Source organism: Leptodactylus fuscus, chromosome 3 (genome assembly GCF_031893055.1).
Source record: "Leptodactylus fuscus isolate aLepFus1 chromosome 3, aLepFus1.hap2, whole genome shotgun sequence".
Lineage (NCBI taxonomy): Eukaryota > Metazoa > Chordata > Amphibia > Anura > Leptodactylidae > Leptodactylus > Leptodactylus fuscus.
In genome coordinates, this window is record NC_134267.1 from 4,208,305 (window position 1) to 4,230,473 (window position 22,169).

At 46.9% G+C, this 22,169-nt stretch overlaps 1 protein-coding gene across 1 annotated transcript in view; it reads right to left on the bottom strand.

Moving 5' to 3' along the window:
- The window catches only part of COMMD1 (copper metabolism domain containing 1), a 54,969-nt gene that overhangs the window by 22,463 nt on the left and 10,337 nt on the right, over positions 1-22,169 (bottom strand). Inside the window, exon 2 of the mRNA XM_075266979.1 lies at positions 11,188-11,469. Within this exon, the coding sequence (XP_075123080.1) occupies positions 11,188-11,469 (282 nt within the window). The remainder of the gene's footprint in view (positions 1-11,187; positions 11,470-22,169) is intronic.

Genomic DNA, 22,169 nt, shown 5'->3' on the forward strand with positions numbered 1-22,169 from the left:
CAAAAGACGGAACAGCAAATTAGCTAGTGGTGAGACACCTAGTGGCAGAAACTTTAGAAAGGTTTTTCAGGGAGAAAGCAGCTACATTTTTTAATTAAAATACATGACATTTTGGTCCAGAATCACAAGCTCTGTGAAAGGAGACTGAGTGGTCTGAGAAGTTAGTGACCATTTATAGGAGGAGACTGCTCCTTATAAAGAGGACACTTGTCTACCTTCTCATCGCAACGTGCCAGTCGAGAACTAATGTGACCTACTCATGTGTCAAGTGTGCAGAGACATGTACCGGTGATACTTCTACACAACCGTGCGAGGTCCACCAGGGCGGGAGGAATCCTTATTTACAGCCTTGACAATATTTTGGCTACAGAGGATTTTTTGGGGTCAAGTATAAGTTCTATTCAGGTCCGCTTCCCCCATGTAACTGTGCTCTTGCTTTTACATGCATGACCCTGATGACAGACTCCTACAAGGACAGCTTTCTGCGGATTCCCTTCCTTTCTAGCTGTATATTGAATATCATATGATCAGAGCTTTACATTCTCATTTTTCTATCCTCGTCTCTTCGGCGGGCTCTTTATCAGCGGCAGTCATGTGCTGACCCATTGAATGGGCTGCGGAGAAGCCGGCAGTCAGTAAAAGGATTACCAACAGATCTGAAACGAATGAGTCTGACAGGTTGACAAAGACCTCTATGAAGCGGGATATAAATAACTAAAGACGGCATTTCCAGAATGAACGTCCTGGTCTGTCAATGAAAGCTTTATACACAGGAAGATGCAAGGACGGATTCTATTACATGGGCCCGTGAAACAAAGAAGAATCAATAGGAATATTCTGTACAGTAAGTGGCCACCGTGGTGTCTTCTTCACACAGATGAAATGCATTTCCTCCTATAGAAGTCCTTGAGAAGTCTATCGCGGTGTTAATATTTCAGCACTTTCCATTATTCCGGCTTCTGAGAACACAATAGAGGCCTGGGAGTAGCGCTCCCAGCTCCATAGGCTTACATGGCGGAGTCAGGCCAGGGAAGGTCTGGAGAAGAATTTTTGTAAGGACTCGTTCACATCTGCGCCCGGGAGTCCGTTCTGCAGGTTTCTATTTTCTGCACAAAACTGGACAGGAGACGGAAATCTGCCGCCATCTTACAAACACATTCACTGGAATGGGTTTGAAAAGTATCCGGCCGTGAGCGCCAGTGAGAGTTTTATGCACTCCGCGGCGAAACCGTTTTTTTTTAAACCGGACATAGAGTCGGACGGTTTCGCCGCGGAGAGCATAAAACGCTCACCGGCGCTCACAGCTGGACTAGCCATGACAGGTTTCCGTCTTCTGCATGCAGAAACCTGAGAACGGAGTGCCGAAAGCTGGTGTGACCCCAGCGCAAGAAGTAAATGTCCGTGCGTTCTCTTCACGGCTTACATTGGTCATTCTATCTGGACGCCATCCACTTAATAGCGGCAATGCCTGATATTGCAACTCTGCCCATTTAGTTCAATGGGACATCCCTTAGGTCCCTTGTGCACTATCATGTGTGGGCCAACAACCGTGATTGAATGGCATGCTTGGTGCACTGGTGGCACATGGATGTCCTCTGTCTGCCGCCTGTGCACCGGCCATGCTTCATGGAGGCACGCCCACAAAACCCACAGCAATAGGACCTGTCCTGAGTTTTGTGGACCGGACTGTTGGCCCGCACACGGATCCGTGTAATAAACGGTCTTGTGCATGGGGTGACGGAAATGAATGCATCATTGTGCTATCTGGGAAAAGCCTGGAGAGTATATGGTCGTATGCAAGGGGCCTTAGGCTGAGGCCTCACGGTGTGGAAATGAAGCTTTTTTTGTTGCAGATTTTGTTGCAGATTTTTAGCCAAAGCCGGGACTAGACTGAGCAGAAGGCAGAAGTATAAGAGCAGCCCACTCCTTTTCTAGCCATTCTTGGCACAACCCCCCCCCCCCAAGAAAACTGCATTTCTGCAACGTGGGGCCTCGTGACCAGAAATCGCAGTGTGGCGCCACTTTCATCAACACCAATAGAAGGGAATGTGTCTGCGTTATAACTAGCAAGTTATCCCCCGTAAATCTGACAATTCGCTATTATTGTGGTTGCAACACAATGGTCATAAATGCCCAAAACGTTCTGGATCGTTGTCGCGATTGTGACATTTGAAAATCGCTCTGACACGACCACATTCACCGGCTGAGATACAGGCCGCATTACTCTCTGATCTTTGGTGTGACTTGGGTTGTAGCTGAAGTTCTCGTGTTGCCCAGGCCTCGGAGTAGTCGCCATTCTGGTCAGGATTTCTGCATCATCATATGAGGATTCCTCTCTACAGTCTGCAAGTTCTTAGGAGCTGGATAAACCCCCATCATTACAGGGGATGAAACACACAGTGGGGCAGATTTATTAAGACTGGTGTATTGTACTCCAGTCTTAATAACCTGCCTCATTGGAGCAGGGAAAGAGAAATTATACATGGGCGGCAATACCCTCACCAGGGGCAACCAAAATGCCCCAATATAGCATGTACAGTGTTTAGTTCTCCAAGATGGCGGGAAAACCTCCCTGCCGAGTTCCTTCATAAACTACCTGCAAGTACCGAGAAGAACAGATGGAAGGCAAAGGGCAAAGGTCACACCAAATATGGATGGGATTTACATTTTTCGCTTTTCTTCATGGCTCTTCTATTTCTGAAATCATTCTTACTTTGCAGCATTTTTTTTTTCACATGCCTGCCTAAATCTATTGCACAACAGTACATACAAAATAAAGATGCATTCCTAGGTAATAAACTGAAGTGGTGACACAAGGACTTGAAGACACAGAGAGAGAATTTGCAATTCCAGTCTTTGTGTTATTTGCATGGAAAAGCTTTGCAAATCATTTTGCAAAATGTAACCAAAGAGACTCCAATCTGTTTCCAGATATAACCACGTATTAAAGACTAGAAGCCGGGGGTGTAACCTAAACCCCCAGGACCCTAGTGCAAAATCTGTAAGGGGCCTCCATATACCATATGGTGATGTTTTATGCTATAGCGAGGTCTTCGGGGCCCTTTAGGCTCCATTTGCAACCTGTACACCCCTATAACTACAATCATAAGCCGCCCCAAATCTGGGTCGCAACCACTTTTACTTTGTGTGCTGGTAAACTGCTATGGTCCATGTTGGGCCCATTCACATCAATGTTTTTAACACTGACAGAGGCTGAAGCCCCCCGTTGCTTTTTACATTACCTGCAAAGTGGATGGAAATCTGGCAAATCCCATCCACACATTGCAGAAAACAAAACCTGCAGCGGAAAAGCTGCGACCTCAAAAAGACTCACGTTTTAGTAAATGGCAGCACGTCTATTATACGTATGGAAAGGCCGGCGTGTTCCGGATAGGTAGAATAAGGGCTGAAAGTCTGCAGAGGAAAACTCTGTCACCAGGTGCGAGTGCACCGAGAAGAACCGATGGAAGACAAAGGGTGAAGGTCACACCAAATACTGATGGGATTTACTTTGTATTTTGTTTATTTCACCTCTGGCTCGGACGCCCAATAATAGCAGAAACAATAAAAATAAAAGAAGTCCTTGATCCGCCCCTGATCTGACACCTACCGTGTCCTCGTCCCTCGTCTTGTTGGTCCCTCTTGACAGATGAAATGAGAATCATCTGCCCATCGTGGGCCGCAGCAGGGTCTCACCTCAGTAAGTGAATGGTCACATTTCAGGAAATAGAGACTGAGCCGCTGATCGGGGAAGCGTCAGAACAGGAATGACGAAAAAGTGAGGGCGAGTTTAACTTTAAGCCATTTTGATTAAAAAAAAACAAAAAAAACCCCCTAAAAAATAGGGGGGTAAGTGGTATGTACAACCCTGCATGGGGAAAAGACAGAGCCAATCCATTAAAGAAAATAAATAAAATTGGTTACCCGCTGACACCCGTTTTTGCCAGTTCTATACTCCATGCAAGACATTTCTCTCCGCAGGCAGTCTCCTAAGGAGATGTGAGCCTGGCCCCTGCAACGCGAGCCCGGCCCCTGACAACGCAAGTCTGGCCCCTATAATGTGAGCCTGGCCCCTGCAACACGAGCCTAGGCCCTATTATGTGAGCCTGGCCCTGACAACGTGAGCCCGGCCCCTGCAACACGAGCCTGGCCCTGGCAATGTGAGCCCGGCCCCTGCAACACGAGCCTGGCCCTGGCAATGTGAGCCCGGCCCCTGCAACACGAGCCTGGCCCTGGCAATGTGAGCCCGGCCCCTGCAACGCGAGCCTGGCCCTGACAACGTGAGCCCGGCCCCTGCAACACGAGCCTGGCCCTGACAATGTGAGCCCAGCCCCTGCAATGCTAGCCTGGCCCTGACAACGCGAGCCTGGCCCCTATAATGTGAGCCTGGCCCCTGCAATGCGAGCCTGGCCCTGACAACGTGAGCCCAGCCCCTACAAAGAGAGCACAGCCCCTGCAACGCAAGCCTGACCTTGACAACGTGAGCCTGCCCCTGCAACACAAGCCAGGTAACATACCGTACATTTTGCTAACCTGCACCCCTAATTTTCAAACAGAACGACCCTGTAAAGAAGAAGTCTTCCCTTTTGCGTACTAGCTCCCCCCACAGAGGGCGGCCTGTAGTAAGACGACTCTGGCGTTCTGTAAACTTTATCTTTTCACGGTTTGCAGGACACATTTTGCTTTCTGTTGAAAACGGAAAATCTCTCCAACATTTTATTAATGTGACATCGTGTTCTTTTGCAGGAAAACAATCTAGCGTGAATTTTCCATGGAGAGCCCTACCCAGGGGTCATATTCCGACTTATGTTCCCAAGGAAACACTGGGCTTCTTTACTCTCGAGGGAACGAGGAGATTTATATCCCCAAAGAGCCTTAAATGGAAACTGTAAACAATTTATTTTACGATGCGCATCGCCCCGAGGCAGCAAACCTAAAAATATATCCTAGAAAAGTGCAGGGAACTTGTTCATCGCAGGATACAAGCTCAGAAGTGAGTGACAACGACCGGGAGAAACACTGCAGTGCCACACCTGCCTACAGGTGGTCTGCGGTACTGCAGCTCAGCCCCAATAAAGTGAATGAGTCTGAGCTGCAACAGCAAAGACATAGAGTGGGGTCCGGCTGTGGAGCAACAGAAATGTCCTCAGTGCTCCCGACTGCTAATTTGTATATTGTGAAATATAATAAATACTAGCTGGTACCCGCGACTTGGTCTGCGGTGATTGTAGCAGTGGGTATATACAGGCGCGGGTAAGGTTTTCGTACTGTGTATAAGGTATGGGATATGAAATGTAAGTTTGTATCTTGTTTTTGCTGTAATTCAGAGAATACGTGAGACTTTTGTGTTGCAGTTACTTTGTATTTGAGCTGCTATATATACGGTGTTGTGAGAAACTTTACATAGTGACTTTGGGACAGAAGGATTTGAAGTTAACCCTTTCCCGTTGATGGCATTTTTTGATTTTCATTTTTGACTCCCCTCCTTCTAAACCCCATAACTTTTTTTTATTTCTCCGCTCCCAGAGCCATATGAGGTCTTAATTTTTGCGGGACAAATTTTTCTTCCTGATGCCACCATTATTTATTCTATATAATGTACTGGGAAGCAGGGAAAAAATTCAGAATGGGGTGGATTTCAAGAAAAAATGCATTTCTGCGACTTTCTTACGGGCTTTGGTTTTACGGCGTTCACTGTGCAACCAAAATGACATGTCCCCTGTATTCTGTGTTTCGTTACGATTCCGGGGATACCAAATTTATATGGTTTTAGTTACATTTTGACCCCTTAAAAACAAATCCAAAACTGTTAAAAAAATTTTTTTTTTGAAAAGTCGCCATATTCCGACAGGCGTAACTTTTTTTATACGTGCGTGTACGGGGATGTATAGGGTGTTTTTTTTTGCGGGACCGGGTGTACTTTGTAGTTCTATCATCTTCAGGAAATGTTATTGCTTTGATCACTTTTTATTCAAATTTTTATCAGAATCAAAACAGTGAAAAAACGGCGGTTTGGCACTTTTGACCATTTTTTCCGCTACGGTGTTTACCAAACAGGAAACATATTTGTATAGCTTTGTAGAGCGGGCGATTTTGGACGCGGGGATACCTAATATGTATGTGTTTCACAGTTTTTAACTACTTTTATATGTGTTCTAGGGAAAGGGGGGTGATTTGAATTTTTAATCCTTTTTTTTTTTGTTTTTAATATTTTTTTTACTTTTTTTAAACTTTTTTTTTGCATTTATTAGACCGCCTAGGGGTATTGACATGGGTGGGCGGTGTCGCGGATTGTCAGAGCGGTGGGGGTCGGCAAATATGGCTGCTCCGGAGCGTTAAAGAGAACCTCCTGGAGTATTGGTAAGGTGAGGGGCAAAGTGGTAAAGTATATGTATATGAGATTGTGTGGGGTTAGGGGCGAGGCTGCAGAGGGCAATAGGAATTTTGTGGCTTTCTATGGTCCAAAGTGTGTGAGATTGCAGAGATGGTGGTGTGAGTTTGGGTTTTGTGGGGGTCCTGGGAAAAACGTATGTGCGCTATTGTGACGAAAAGTAGCCTATTGCGCAATGGGGTGTATTAACTATGTTTGTGGAAAATTTCAGCCAAATCGGTTGAGCGGGTTTTGCGTGATTGACTAACAAACATCCAAACACACAAACCCACAAACATCCAAACTCACACATTTATAATATTAATAGGATAGCCCAAATAACAGGAGGTGTACATATATATATCCCGCTTAGATTCAGCACAGTTTATCAGATTTATTTTCAGGTCATGACCTCAGCTGTAATGTCTTGCTTGCAAGCTCACCACCCCTCCCTGTGAGCAGTTCAGCCAGCAAATAAAACGTCACAGCGGCACATAACCTCCTTGCCTATGAAGCCAGCCATGGGAGTGGATTTATTGCCTGGTCAGATATATGGAGGAGAGGCAAAAAGTGAGAGAAGAAATGAGACACAAGACAGACCCTAAGGAGGGGTTTACAGAAAGTGGGAGCAGGCAGATGAATCCTGGGAAATGTAGTTTGTCCACAGATTCACCGCGTGTAAATAACAGGGAGCAGCAAGTAATATAAAGCCAAGCAAAGGGTGCACAAGGGAGCGGTGAGGATTTAGCACTGCTGGGGGGTATTTTGCAGCTGGAGGACCCCTTTAATATCTCAGCAACAGAGGCAGAAATATTCATTGGGGAAAAGGTGAGAGCCTGGCCGATCTGACTGCGTTGCTGTCGCCTCCAGTAAATATAACTGGATAATATACCGCTATATAATCTGCCATAGAAAAACCAAATGAGCAGTGACAGAGCTTATGGAGATCTCTACTGTATATGGGCTCTAGGGGATCGCAACGTCCTGATCATATGTTCCGAGCTTATACTAAAGCACAGCTGAATTCCAGCGCCGTGCAATGTTCTTCCATTTCCAAGAATCTTCACAAAGCTTCCAGTGAAATCTACAAGAAAGTAAAAGTCAGGAACCTTCTAAGTGACAAACACAGCGCAGTGAGAAGGATTCAGCACCACACCCCACGCAGAGGTCACGCAGTTTAGGGATTATTACCGAATTACTGTATGGATAGTCCTTTGACACGAATGGAAACTGTGTAAAAAAAAAATAAAATAAAAGTGACCGTCCTAAGGAGGGATAAACAGAAACAAAAACATGGCTGCCCTCACGCTATCATCCAGTTTCAGATTTCCAAGCTCCAACCCATTCAAGAGACCAGGACTCCTTACACCATAGTAGGAGTCCTTGCCTGCTACTCTATATAGTATGGATAGTAGAGACATGAGGAGGAAAGGAGTCCCAGCACTATAGATCACTGCGGCTTAAGGAGTCCTCGTCTCCAAAGTGGGTTTGAGTCAAGAAATTGTCAATGACCCGACTAGATATTCCACCCCCCGATTTCCCTCTGTGCATGGGCTCTTCAATGCCTTTGGACTAGATAAATCCTCAGCTGGTGGAAAGTTGGGGCTTTACAACCCTTTGTCCTAATGAAGACCGGGTCTAGAAAGGAGGCTCCAGCCAGTCGTCTTACAGCCCGGGGAAGGAAGGGGGCGCACGGCTAATATTAATCTTAGCCTTATATAGGACACGCCAGAAAATAGGCCTAAGTGTTTTATTTTTGCTGTTAGTGTTCCTTTAAGCATGGGAAGATAAATCCCTTTAATACCTGAAACGCGCTAACTTGTTCCAGCAACAGAAAACTGAGGGCCCAGGAGATGTCATCACTATCAGATTGGTGGTTTTCCAAATCTTGGCACCCCAATCCATCAGCTGTTTGAGGGGTTGTGGCCCCAGTGGGGCAGCTGTTCTACCAGGCGCAGCTACTAGGAATGTGATGGCCGCCGCTGCTATTAAACACAAGGACAGATCCTCTTCCAAGGGGTCAGTCACCCCAGCCTAACGAAAGATTGCTTTACGGCCTTGCTTCTTGAGGTTTCTTCCATTTCTCAATTTTCTTTTTTTTTTAGTAAACTTGTCGGCTACTTCTTCTGATACAAAGGTGTAAGGTCATACTGCAAACTAGGGACTATTAGACACGTGCACAATGCAGAGACGTATCCCAACATGCGGAAAGTTCTATATACTAGAGACATACAAAAAGGAGAATCACCGAGCCCCAATATGGTGGAGTAATACCAACAGTAGTAAGGTGGAGTAAGATGAGCTACAATTGGCCTCTTAACTCCAGGTGTCAACACCTATATGAACATGTCACAACACCTATATGAACATGTCACAACACCTATATGAACATGGTGTCAAGTGAACATTGGCGGCAGCAGCTATTCCCCCTGCACCAACCGAAGTTGCCAAATACGTCAAACAATAGGAGTCCCTCAGGGTTCTGGACCAATTGGGTGGGGTGGAGCGCGCACAAGCCAAACAGGTCGTAAAAGATCTTCAACAGGTTTATTTAGTACCAAGCAGAACACGTTTCGGGCTGGGCCCTTTTTCAAGTGCAATTACAACTGGCTTGTAGACGATCCAGAATCCGGTCTATGTGTTCCTATATAGTAGAGAGTCCACCATAAAGCAATGATATAGACTCCGAGGATTATAGGATCGATTGTGATGTCAGATGTCTCCTTGCTCCGGGCAATGGACACCAGCGTTCGTAAACATCTGCATTGAATGTTGCGTTAGGAGTCTCCATCAAAGATCCCGAGACACCAAAGAAAACAGAGCAGCATTCTGCGATAGGATGTGAACCTGACGGCTACCCATAATGGGCGCCATTTGTGTCTGTCATGCAACAGATGCGCCATTTGCAACTGCACGGAGGACTTTTTTTTTGTCTGGTGCTTTACGGTGCACACCCAGGGGACTCCATTATAGACAATGCAGTGCACCGATCTCCATGTGTAACCGCTGTTTGTCGTCTCGCTTTCCGTCATTCGGATCCTCTGGTAGACCCGAATGATGGAGACCATGGTGCAGATGTGAACCCAAACTTGGCTACATTTAGGCTAAGACCACATAGCAACTGCAGCCATAACTCACGTCGCGTGACCTTAGATCGTTGCGTTGCTCTTCAATAATGTAACGGAATGGGGTCACCCTGCAACGTTGACGTTGTAGTCGCAGCACTATCAAGGATGCAATGTGACTCCTTACAGGGGTGAGGGTGTCGCATCCATCTTTGTTCACAGGAGCCGCAGTGAAAGTCACCGTCTCATTACGACCTAACCTCCGACATTTGGTTTAGAAATGACAACTCCGAGATATGTTATTGGTCAGAGTAGAATGAATATGCGATTTCCCAATTCACGTCATTGTGTAGTAAATTCCCTTCTCGAGAATATTTTTAATACGCTAGGTGTGGATGATTTCCTTGTATTGAGCACAGGAAGAGCGAAGTCAGTGACAACTTCCCGAACATCAAATTTTTAAATTCCCTTTCGTGATATTTTCTTTTATTGTCCTTGATACTTCAGGCTTCTGCCAAATTCCATTCATTCCAGATGCCGTCTAGTGACTGCAGATTTATTCTTGTCATGGAGGTCATACATGTACATCCATTATAGGTCTCTGCTGTCTAAACATATGTTACATATGACGCTTTTGCAGGAAAATGGGTTTGAAGTCTTATGCAAATTAGGCAGTCGGTGCACTGGGGGCGGGTCTTCATCCTTGGGAGCACTGCTGTTGCCCAAGTACAGTGGAAGGAGCAACTGTGACTGAATGGGCTGGAATAGGCAGGAGGAGTTCGGGGTCTGAATAGTAAGTGCAGTGCTCCAAGTAGCTGAAGTCCCGCCTCCAGTGCACCAACTACTTCATTTACATAAGACATCAAAGCTGTTTTTCGTCAAATCTACAAAGTAAAACATGAAGGTACGGCGTTTATCACTGAAATGCAATACTAGCAGCTGAATATGTTTGGGGGGAGGTAGTTGACACCTGTAACAACTGGGCGTTCCAATTGCCCCTGTCAATGGGATATATTGCTCACACTCTATGGAATCAGTACTGACAGTGTCAGATCTTACAGGAACACACATTTGGGAATGGTAACACCCAGGCGTCATTTATTCACACTTTTGCAAGAAGAACAACAGAGGATAAGCACAAAGGGAGGATTTATCATGTCCTGTCTGCCAGTTGTCTTGCCTACAAAGCATGCAAAAGTTGCAAATATCTGTGAATGTGAATTTTTTTGCATAAAAATTTGCAATATTTCTTTTTTTTATTTTTACTCTGCCCTTGCCACTGTCCTGACAGACCAAAGCCACCAAGTCGGACGCAGATGATCTATAGCCTGGTGTATCCCAGTCTTCGCTCATCTCCCCCAGGTCTAGATGTTCCAGACTTGTAGTGGCGAATGTAAAGCTGGCAATACACATTACGAGGCTGCTGGCAGACCGCTATCTCCTCTGATCGCTCTATAAACAGGCGTGTGTGTACCTACAAGGGTTTCACGTGGCACAATCGTGGTGGACTAAAGTAGAGATTAATGTCTTTGCTGCATAAAGCAGAACATTGTAGAATAGAAGTAGAATGCAAACAGTCAGACAATAGTAAGTGACAGACTGGCTTGTAAACACAGGGCAGGATAATACAAGGCCTAGTAATATGAAGCCTGTCTGCAGCTGACAGATCCTAACAGCGAGACGTCCCATAGTAATGACTCCACGCACCTGCCCATGGCACACACAGCACCGATACGAGCGCGCGCTCCTTACCTGGTCTTTTGTTCCGATCTCCATCTCCACAATGGCCGCAGAGCTGTTCACTTGGTCCGTGTGCCTGGACTGCGACTTCACGTCGATCCTCCACTTCAGGCTCTGAAGACCCTTTTCCCATTTGCTCTGGTTTATCACGCTTTCCCGAATTTTCTTTTTGTGATTTCTCCAAAATTTTGCAATGACCAGAGATTGGTCTGCAGTGATTCCGCCTTGTTTTTTCGTCTGCGCCGTCAGGAAGGCATCCACGTGGTTTAGATCCATATCTGCAGATACGATGGACTGAAACAGAAAACAGAAGTGACTGATTACAGGGCATTAGACGGCTGGGAACCGCGAGAACACAATATGGGGGATGGGAGACGGCAAAGAAGTCAAATAATCTGCTTCATAGGTTTATGTAACTATATATACACGTTATTTTAAGCTTTAGTTATAGATGTCCTGAAGACGGGACAGGAGGCGCCGCCATGATAGGCCGGAGTGGGAAGGTGAGCAGGCCAATTGGAAAGACGTGTGCAGAGAAGTCAGTAGGCCGGTGAGGTCACCAACTGGTCTCGATGGTCACGAATTCCGGCAATGCAGTCGCGACACGTGGTGGAAAGGGGACAGGAGAGTATGAGAATAATCCCATGAGTTGCTCCAAACCCTGGACAACCCCTTTAACTGTCTTACTGTAGCTCAAATGTACCAAATATTCAATAAAATCAGGAGACAAAATAGATCACAGGCCAAAAAACGTCAAGAAAAGTCAGCATTTAGGACTCGCCCCAAACTCTGCGCTCTTTTTCGTTGCAAAAAACTACCCTTATAATTAAGTGAACGAAGAAAAGAGACATGTAAATCCCATCAATATTTGGCGTGACCTTTGGAGGCGGAGTCCTGGAAGTGAAGATCCGGCCCCCACAGATATCGCCCTGATCTCCTCATCATCCAGTCTGTCTGGGACAACATGAAGGGACAGAAGGATTGGAGCAAGCGACATCCACAGAAGATCTGGGCTTAGTTCTCCAAGATGGCGGCGGGAACAACCTCCCTGCCCAGATCTGCCAAAAACTGTCTGCAAGTACCGAGAAGAACCGATGGAAGGCAACAGATGGTCGGACCAATCCTGGACAGACTGGATGATGTGGCGATAAGGGTTCTGTGGGGGCCGGATCATCACTTCCAGGATCCTCCTCCAAAGTGCAGAGGTCACACCAAATATTTATCTATTAACCCTTCTATTTCTGAAAGCTTTCTTACTTTGGAGCATTTTTCAACCACAGCTAAGACTTTTGCACAGGATTGTTTGCACAGATTGGATAGAATACAGTCATATAAAGGACGTCCCAGAGATCTCTTGGGGTCACTTTGATATACCGCGCCCCATACCATCTGCTTCTTACTAATCAGGACTCCTCCTATACTATAGACCCCTTATGTGTCCTAGAGGTAATAAGTACACAAAGTGCCTCCTCTTCTAGGATTTGCTGAAATGTCAATCTGCCATGATCTATGTATACTTGTCAGGAGGACGGGCCCCGGTAATGTGCGGACATTGGGATCAGAGCACAAAGATAAAACCATAGAAGAGATTAGTTGAGCGCAGGGCACGGCTAAGCCTTATGAATAGGTCGGAGCGCTGCCAAACACTGCGCTAAGGTCAAGTCTCTGCTTAAGAGACCCTTCAGCCTCGGTCCTCCCTTTTCACACAGGCTGACACCAGAGAGCAAGGCAGGAAACTTCAATACAAAACGTATTTGTTGTCGGCGAGGTTCAGAATAATAGAGTCGCCTGCCTATTAGATATTCGTCTCCGAGGCCTTGCACCCAAACCTTTTGTTGTGCACAGTCATGGAAATGTACCAAGCTGTTCTGTGCCAGAGAGGACGGGATTATCTTTAGCTGAATATTCTCGACGTCTGCCAAATATTTTTCCATCAATGAAATCCAATTCCAGTCTTACTGAAAGCAATGACTATGATAACGCTTCCTAGTCAACAAATGATTGTTACCGGTAGGTTTCCGAGTAAGCGACGCCTCGAGTCTCTTACACCTGTATTTATGGAGGACGTCAGCACTGAAAGATTGAAGCCCATTCATGAGAGAAGTGTGATCAGCTAGTTAGAAATGCATTCACACATTTCCAGGAGGAATAGCAGAGGAATGGCACAACGTCAGGTCTAAGACCCCGAGTACACAAGTGAATGTGCTTACGATGTGGAGCCAAGTCTACTTGGATGACCCCAGTAGTGACCTCGGGGTGCATTCACGCCTATGGTAGCTTCGGATTCATTCCGTTCCCATGATACGGTGCTGGATAGGACATGTTTTATAATCATCCATGTCAACAGAATGTAATGAATCAGAAGCCCCCATAGGCAGCAATGCACTTGGATGTCACTCAAGGGCAAATTTTGCTGCCAAATCGACCCCACATTGGAAACGCACTTGGTCATGTGCATGGGGCCTAAGACCAGCTGTTTATTGGAATTTTTCAAAATTTTTAATTGTGAGGAAGCTCTAGGACCCTGTGAGCTGCTTCTAGTCTCTATACAAGATGAGATACGGTTGGACGTGGAGATCTACAGCTTCTGTATCATATTGTGCAGCACGTTTGCCCACAGATATTGTGGCTGGGCCTGTAGATCCTGCACACTTGTAGGTTGCTGAAGCTGGTGTCCCAGCTGGCCCCATAAATGTGCAATAAATCTGAGGCAAACACAGTGGCTCAGTGGTTAGCACTGTACCTTGCAGGGCTGGAGTCCTTGGTTCGAATCCTGCCAGGAACAAAATCTGCAAGGAGTTTGTAAGTTCTCCCCGTGTTTGTGTGGATTTCGTCCCATTGTACAAAGACATAATGATAGGAAAAAAAAAGTGCAATAAATCTGGTGCCTAGGCTTTCCAAGGAGCACTGGTGGAGACATTCCTGGGAATCCCTTGCTGTGTCTGGGCGAGCATTATCCTTGCTGCCAACGCTCTCTATTGGGCTATGCAGAGCCTGCTCACCGTGTCTATGTGCCCTTCTGTAGCCATCGCTTCCAACACAGCTAGGTCAGACCGGGCAAAGCGTCTCTGAATGCATCATGGTGGTATGTCTAGCAGACAATCTCTCATTGAAAGGTTCTCCGATGCTACTTTTGGGCAGTGTACCTTTGTTACAAACTTTGTTACGCCCCCTTGTGGCAAGCTCAGGGTCTAATGAGACCACACCTGTAATCATGTACATATCTGCCTGATAGATAACTACGTGCCAAGTTTGCAGCAATCCTCTGGGTAAGTACTTTTATCCCCATCAATTAGTAGATTTACAATGAATAGACACATCAGGAAAGTCCTCAGAAACCCCTTACGAGGGCGGAGTCATCCGGACCCCTGACAACATGTAGCCATCAGGGCAATCAGACAATTGTCACAGGTTCTCCTCCCAAAACTAAACAACTGATTTTCCTGGGGAGCGCTGCAGTCTGCCAGGTACCTCCCCTGCAGCAGGTCTAGTATTACAGGGTGGCCATTCAGATGAGTTATGGTCCACCATATCAGGAGCCGCTTCTGCACCGCACCTGTCTGTTCTGTATCACAAGGAGTCCTGAAGGGCGGACGACCAACAGAACATAAGATCAGGCGAGGTCTTCACAAGAAAAACATTTAACGTCTAGTTCACACTCGCCTGTTGACATTCAAAACAATAAACAATCGACAGGGTTTCGCCAGAATTTCTGCCAATGTTTTTCTTTCTTAAGAAGGAAGTCAACTTCCGAGATTGGCTTCTATGGAAAACCACAGCAAGGGAATCAGGAAATCCAAGAGCAAAAGAGACAGAAAAAGAGGGGAAAGGCCCGAAATGGAGAAAGTGAGAAGAGAAAGGAAGGAGGAGAGAACAAGGGCGCGAGAAAAAAAACAAAGAGAGGGCGAGAGAAAGCGAAAGAGATCGGGAAATAGAAGTAAGGAAGAGAGCGAAGAAGATATAAGAGTGCGATATAAAAAAGAGAGAGAGAGTCAAATCCACAGAGAATCTGGTTTTGGACGACTTAGACATTTTGTTTCTTGTGTTTTCCACCAGTGATAGAATTTGCAGTCAAAGAATTTATAGTAAGTAAAAAAAATGTAAAAAAACTTGAAAAACTAAAACCATTTTGTGCTGCCAAATTATAATTGAATGAGCAGAGATCTATAAAACATGGAAACGGGACAAAGTCCAATAACAATTTAGGATATTTCCAGGATGAAGGACAATATGGATGAAGACGTCTGATGTTGTCTCTGTATCTGGTGCGGCGTTATGACGTCTCTGTTCTGTGTGTTATGGCCGCTGATCGTTGCATTTCCGATGGATCTTCTTTGTATTTCGCCACCTTCCTCCTCCTCTCCGGCCGTGGCCTTGTTCGTTTGCTCTCAGTGTTTTGTACTTGTTTTAGAAAACCAGTTGATACAAATAAAAACAAAACAATATAAATTACAAAAAAGTGTCAAATTTTTTTGCTACGTAGAATATCTTTCATGGAATCTTCAAGTGTTTCCAAAGATGACTGTAACGCCTGAGCTGAGACGTCTAGAGAACAGAAAGTGAAGGGGAAGAGGAGCGCTGCGGCAGATCTCAAGAATATTTTACCCTTATAAGGAGAGAAGGAATGACTCGGCTTCTTCTTAGTAGAATACAGGACAAATGAGAACAGTCTCCAAACAGAGGGGGTATAAAGGGGCAGAGAGGTAGCAGGAGCCCTCCAGGGGGCCATAAAGACGCCCTGTAGCCGAGGGGCCAATCCTAGCCACAGAAAGGAAGTCAGAGGTAAATAAACTGGAACCTGAGTAACATGGGAGTGATGCGGCAAAGACCACAAATGTAGAAGAGCGGGGCGTGGATTTCTAAAGAAGCAGAAATGACAGGGATTATCCCGTTACTACCTTACATTATACCGCACCATAAAGGGATTTTACAGGATTTTTTTTTTTTTACTAAAAAATATGCGCTCAATATGTGATTGTCGGGGATGCAAGTCCTCACATCCTTGTAAAGGCCGCAGACAGTGTACGATCAGGTTTTCTGCTTCTAATAGCCCTGATATGGCTGCAGCACATTTTACGTTTCTCCCTTAGGCAGGGGTCGTGTACAAGGCAGAGCAGTCTGAACCTCCCCCCGCTCCATTATTATGACCACTTCATTTTGTACCTTTAATTCTGCCAGGAGTGACTGTCCAATAGCAAACTAAGGCCTGGTTCACATCTGCGTCAGTAATCCGTTCGGGGAGTCTGCATGGGGACCCCCACTGAACGGACCACCGAACACATTTACAAGCACTGTGCAAGTGAAAGCACATGGACCCCATAGACTATAATGGAGTATGTGTGCTCGCTGCCAGATCTCTGCGGGAAACATGTGGACAGGAAGGTTCTTTGCAGTCTACTTTTCTGTCCGAATGACTCGTGCGGAGATCTCGCAACAAGAACACGGACCCCATTATACTCTATGGGGGCCATTATAGTCTATGCTTTCACTGCACACTGTTTGCAAATGCGTTTGGTAGCCCGTTCGGGGGGGGGGGGGGTGTTCCATGTAGAGTGTAAGTGACTATAATATTGGAGATCCCAAGCTAGGTGGTGAAGCAGCTAAAAAGATTCCTGGCACAGAAAAAGAGAAATTTGAGTAGAATCAAGAAAACTTTCTTATCAACATCCCGTCTGCAATAACACAGGCAGCTAGTCAGAAGTAGATATGGCAGAGCAGTATACAGACAGGGCACACAGAGCAGTATACAGACGGGGCACACAGACCAGTATACAGACGGGGCACACAGACCAGTATACAGACGGGGCACACAGACCAGTATACAGACGGGGCACACAGAGCAGTATACAGACGGGGCACACAGAGCAGTATACAGACGGGGCACACAGAGCAGTATACAGACGGGGCACACAGAGCAGTATACAGACGGGGCACACAGAGCAGTATACAGACGGGGCACACAGAGCAGTATACAGACGGGGCACACAGAGCAGTATACAGACAGGGCACACAGAGCAGTATACAGACGGGCCACGCAGAGCAGTATACAGACAGGCCACGCAGAGCAGTATACAGACAGGCCACACAGAGCAGTATACAGACAGGCCACACAGAGCAGTATACAGACAGGCCACACAGAGCAGTATACAGACAGGCCACACAGAGCAGTATACAGACGGGCCACGCAGAGCAGTATACAGACGGGCCACGCAGAGCAGTATACAGACAGGCCACGCAGAGCAGTATACAGACAGGCCACACAGAGCAGTATACAGACAGGCCACACAGAGCAGTATACAGACAGGCCACACAGAGCAGTATACAGACAGGCCACACAGAGCAGTATACAGACGGGCCACGCAGAGCAGTATACAGACAGGCCACGCAGAGCAGTATACAGACAGGCCACGCAGAGCAGTATACAGACAGGCCACGCAGAGAAGTATACAGACAGGCCACGCAGAGCAGTATACAGACAGGCCACGCAGAGCAGTATACAGACAGGGCACACAGAGCAGTATACAGACAGGGCACACAGAGCAGTATACAGACAGGGCACACAGAGCAGTATACAGACAGGGCACACAGAGCAGTATACAGACAGGGCACACACAGAGCAGTATACAGACAGGGCACACAGAGCAGTATACAGACAGGGCACACAGAGCAGTATACAGACAGGTCACACAGAGAAGTATACAGACAGGGCACACACAGAGCAGTATACAGACAGGGCACACAGAGCAGTATACAGACAGGTCACACAGAGAAGTATACAGACAGGGCACACACAGAGCAGTATACAGACAGGGCACACAGAGCAGTATACAGACGGGGCACACAGAGCAGTATACAGACGGGGCACACAGAGCAGTATACAGACGGGCCACGCAGAGCAGTATACAGACAGGCCACGCAGAGCAGTATACAGACAGGCCACACAGAGCAGTATACAGACAGGCCACACAGAGCAGTATACAGACAGGCCACACAGAGCAGTATACAGACAGGCCACACAGAGCAGTATACAGACGGGCCACGCAGAGCAGTATACAGACAGGCCACGCAGAGCAGTATACAGACAGGCCACACAGAGCAGTATACAGACAGGCCACACAGAGCAGTATACAGACAGGCCACACAGAGCAGTATACAGACAGGCCACACAGAGCAGTATACAGACGGGCCACGCAGAGCAGTATACAGACAGGCCACGCAGAGCAGTATACAGACAGGCCACGCAGAGCAGTATACAGACAGGCCACGCAGAGAAGTATACAGACAGGCCACGCAGAGCAGTATACAGACAGGCCACGCAGAGCAGTATACAGACGGGGCACACAGAGCAGTATACAGACGGGGCACACAGAGCAGTATACAGACGGGGCACACAGAGCAGTATACAGACGGGCCACGCAGAGCAGTATACAGACAGGCCACGCAGAGCAGTATACAGACAGGCCACACAGAGCAGTATACAGACAGGCCACACAGAGCAGTATACAGACAGGCCACACAGAGCAGTATACAGACAGGCCACACAGAGCAGTATACAGACGGGCCACGCAGAGCAGTATACAGACAGGCCACGCAGAGCAGTATACAGACAGGCCACACAGAGCAGTATACAGACAGGCCACACAGAGCAGTATACAGACAGGCCACACAGAGCAGTATACAGACAGGCCACACAGAGCAGTATACAGACGGGCCACGCAGAGCAGTATACAGACAGGCCACGCAGAGCAGTATACAGACAGGCCACGCAGAGCAGTATACAGACAGGCCACGCAGAGAAGTATACAGACAGGCCACGCAGAGCAGTATACAGACAGGCCACGCAGAGCAGTATACAGACAGGGCACACAGAGCAGTATACAGACAGGGCACACAGAGCAGTATACAGACAGGGCACACAGAGCAGTATACAGACAGGGCACACAGAGCAGTATACAGACAGGGCACACACAGAGCAGTATACAGACAGGGCACACAGAGCAGTATACAGACAGGGCACACAGAGCAGTATACAGACAGGTCACACAGAGAAGTATACAGACAGGGCACACACAGAGCAGTATACAGACAGGGCACACAGAGCAGTATACAGACAGGTCACACAGAGAAGTATACAGACAGGGCACACACAGAGCAGTATACAGACAGGGCACACAGAGCAGTATACAGACAGGTCACACAGAGAAGTATACAGACAGGGCACACACAGAGCAGTATACAGACAGGGCACACACAGAGCAGTATACAGACAGGGCACACAGAGCAGTATACAGACAGGGCACACAGAGCAGTATACAGACAGGCCACACAGAGCAGTATACAGACAGGGCACACAGAGCAGTATACAGACAGGCCACACAGAGCAGTATACAGACAGGCCACACAGAGCAGTATACAGACAGGCCACACAGAGCAGTATACAGACAGGCCACACAGAGCAGTATACAGACAGGCCACACAGAGCAGTATACAGACAGGGCACACAGAGCAGTATACAGACAGGGCACACAGAGCAGTATACAGACAGGCCACACAGAGCAGTATACAGACAGGCCACACAGAGCAGTATACAGACAGGCCACACAGAGCAGTATACAGACAGGGCACACAGAGCAGTATACAGACAGGGCACACAGAGCAGTATACAGACAGGCCACACAGAGCAGTATACAGACAGGCCACACAGAGCAGTATACAGACAGGGCACACAGAGCAGTATACAGACAGGGCACACAGAGCAGTATACAGACAGGCCACACAGAGCAGTATACAGACAGGCCACACAGAGCAGTATACAGACAGGCCACACAGAGCAGTATACAGACAGGCCACACAGAGCAGTATACAGACAGGGCACACAGAGCAGTATACAGACAGGCCACACAGAGCAGTATACAGACAGGGCACACAGAGCAGTATACAGACAGGTCACACACAGAGAAGTATACAGACAGGCCACGCAGAGCAGTATACAGACAGGCCACACAGAGAAGTATACAGACAGGCCACACAGAGCAGTATACAGACAGGCCACACAGAGCAGTATACAGACAGGGCACACAGAGCAGTATACAGACAGGGCACACAGAGCAGTATACAGACAGGCCACACAGAGCAGTATACAGACAGGCCACACAGAGCAGTATACAGACAGGGCACACAGAGCAGTATACAGACAGGGCACACAGAGCAGTATACAGACAGGCCACAAAGAGCAGTATACAGACAGGCCACACAGAGCAGTATACAGACAGGGCACACAGAGCAGTATACAGACAGGGCACACAGAGCAGTATACAGACAGGCCACACAGAGCAGTATACAGACAGGCCACACAGAGCAGTATACAGACAGGCCACACAGAGCAGTATACAGACAGGCCACACAGAGCAGTATACAGACAGGGCACACAGAGCAGTATACAGACAGGCCACACAGAGCAGTATACAGACAGGGCACACAGAGCAGTATACAGACAGGTCACACACAGAGAAGTATACAGACAGGCCACGCAGAGCAGTATACAGACAGGCCACACAGAGAAGTATACAGACAGGCCACGCAGAGCAGTATACAGACAGGCCACGCAGAGCAGTATACAGACAGGCAGTATAGATGTGTATAAATATACAAAGGCTGTGAATAGAGATCTGCCCCTTCCCTTCCGTTGAGGACCAATAAGCCCCTCCTGTCCCTTTGTTCAGTCTGAACCCTGTCGGTTTCTAAAGACAGACCTTCCTTAGTAACAGGGAGTGAAAAGCAAACTAAGAAGGAAGGAGACTCCCGGCGTAGACGATACTGTCTGAAAAACCTGTGACCTTTTCAATTTTTACTCCCATGAAGTTCCCATAACTGAAATCAATGACAGTCGTTGATATTTTAGGAAGATTGGCCAATCTTATGTTCGTAGGAAAACCCCATTAACAAATCTGCAACTGCAGCACTTTCACTTCACGTGAACTCACCCAGAAGGCCAAAGTACAAGTCATGAGAATGACCCGGGTAAGTCAGCGGCAGACGCTTATTTCAGGGCGCAGACATAGTAAACGTCCTGCTGAAGTTTCAGCACCAGAAATAGAGCTAAAGCCATGGCAGGCGTCCGGGCGCAGAGCGGCCACATCACATGGGGCTACTATAGCATGCTGGCCCACTGCAAAGGTAGTGTACGGGCTATAGGTCCCCAACTATACTGTGAGCCTTGGGTCCTATGGGGGGAGGGGGGGATGCATCTGATCTCTCTAGTGTTATTACTGACACGTGGACAAAGCTTTAACCCCTTACTGACATAGGCTGTATTATCACATCATGACATTGCAGGGGGAGTACGGGGAAGGCCGAGCTCCTCATACATAAGGGGTATAGGTATTATACAGCCATTATCAGCTGCGACCGGTGACAGCACCGAGCACAACTGTTAACCCCTTATATGCCTCAGTCGACCTGTGACCATGGCAGTGCATCAGCCATATTGGTCTGGATCTCCGCCCATTTGAACGTCCTCAGCGGACAGCTTTGCTATGACAGCCGAGGGCCTGTCTTTGGGACTCGTCTATGACCTGCCGCCATAGGAATTGTACAATACACTGCAATTCTGTAGTATCGCTATATACTATATTATTATATGATATATACTGTATTATATACTATACTGTATACTGTATTATATGCTATATACTGTATTATATATTATATACTGTATTAGCAAATAATATATAATATAATAATAATAAATTTTATTTATATAGCGCCAACATATTCCGCAGCACTGCGGATTGCTAACACAAAAAAATAGAATAAAGTTTTAAGTGTAAAAAAAAAAAAAAAAAAAAAAAAAGTAAAATAACCCAATTTCCTTAGATTACCTATAGAAATAAACATAAACGATCAATCCGGTGTCTGTAATATGGAGAATGCTGCAGCAGAAAATAATCCTGAATGTATAAAATGATGTTTTGCAATAAATTTGTATCAAACCA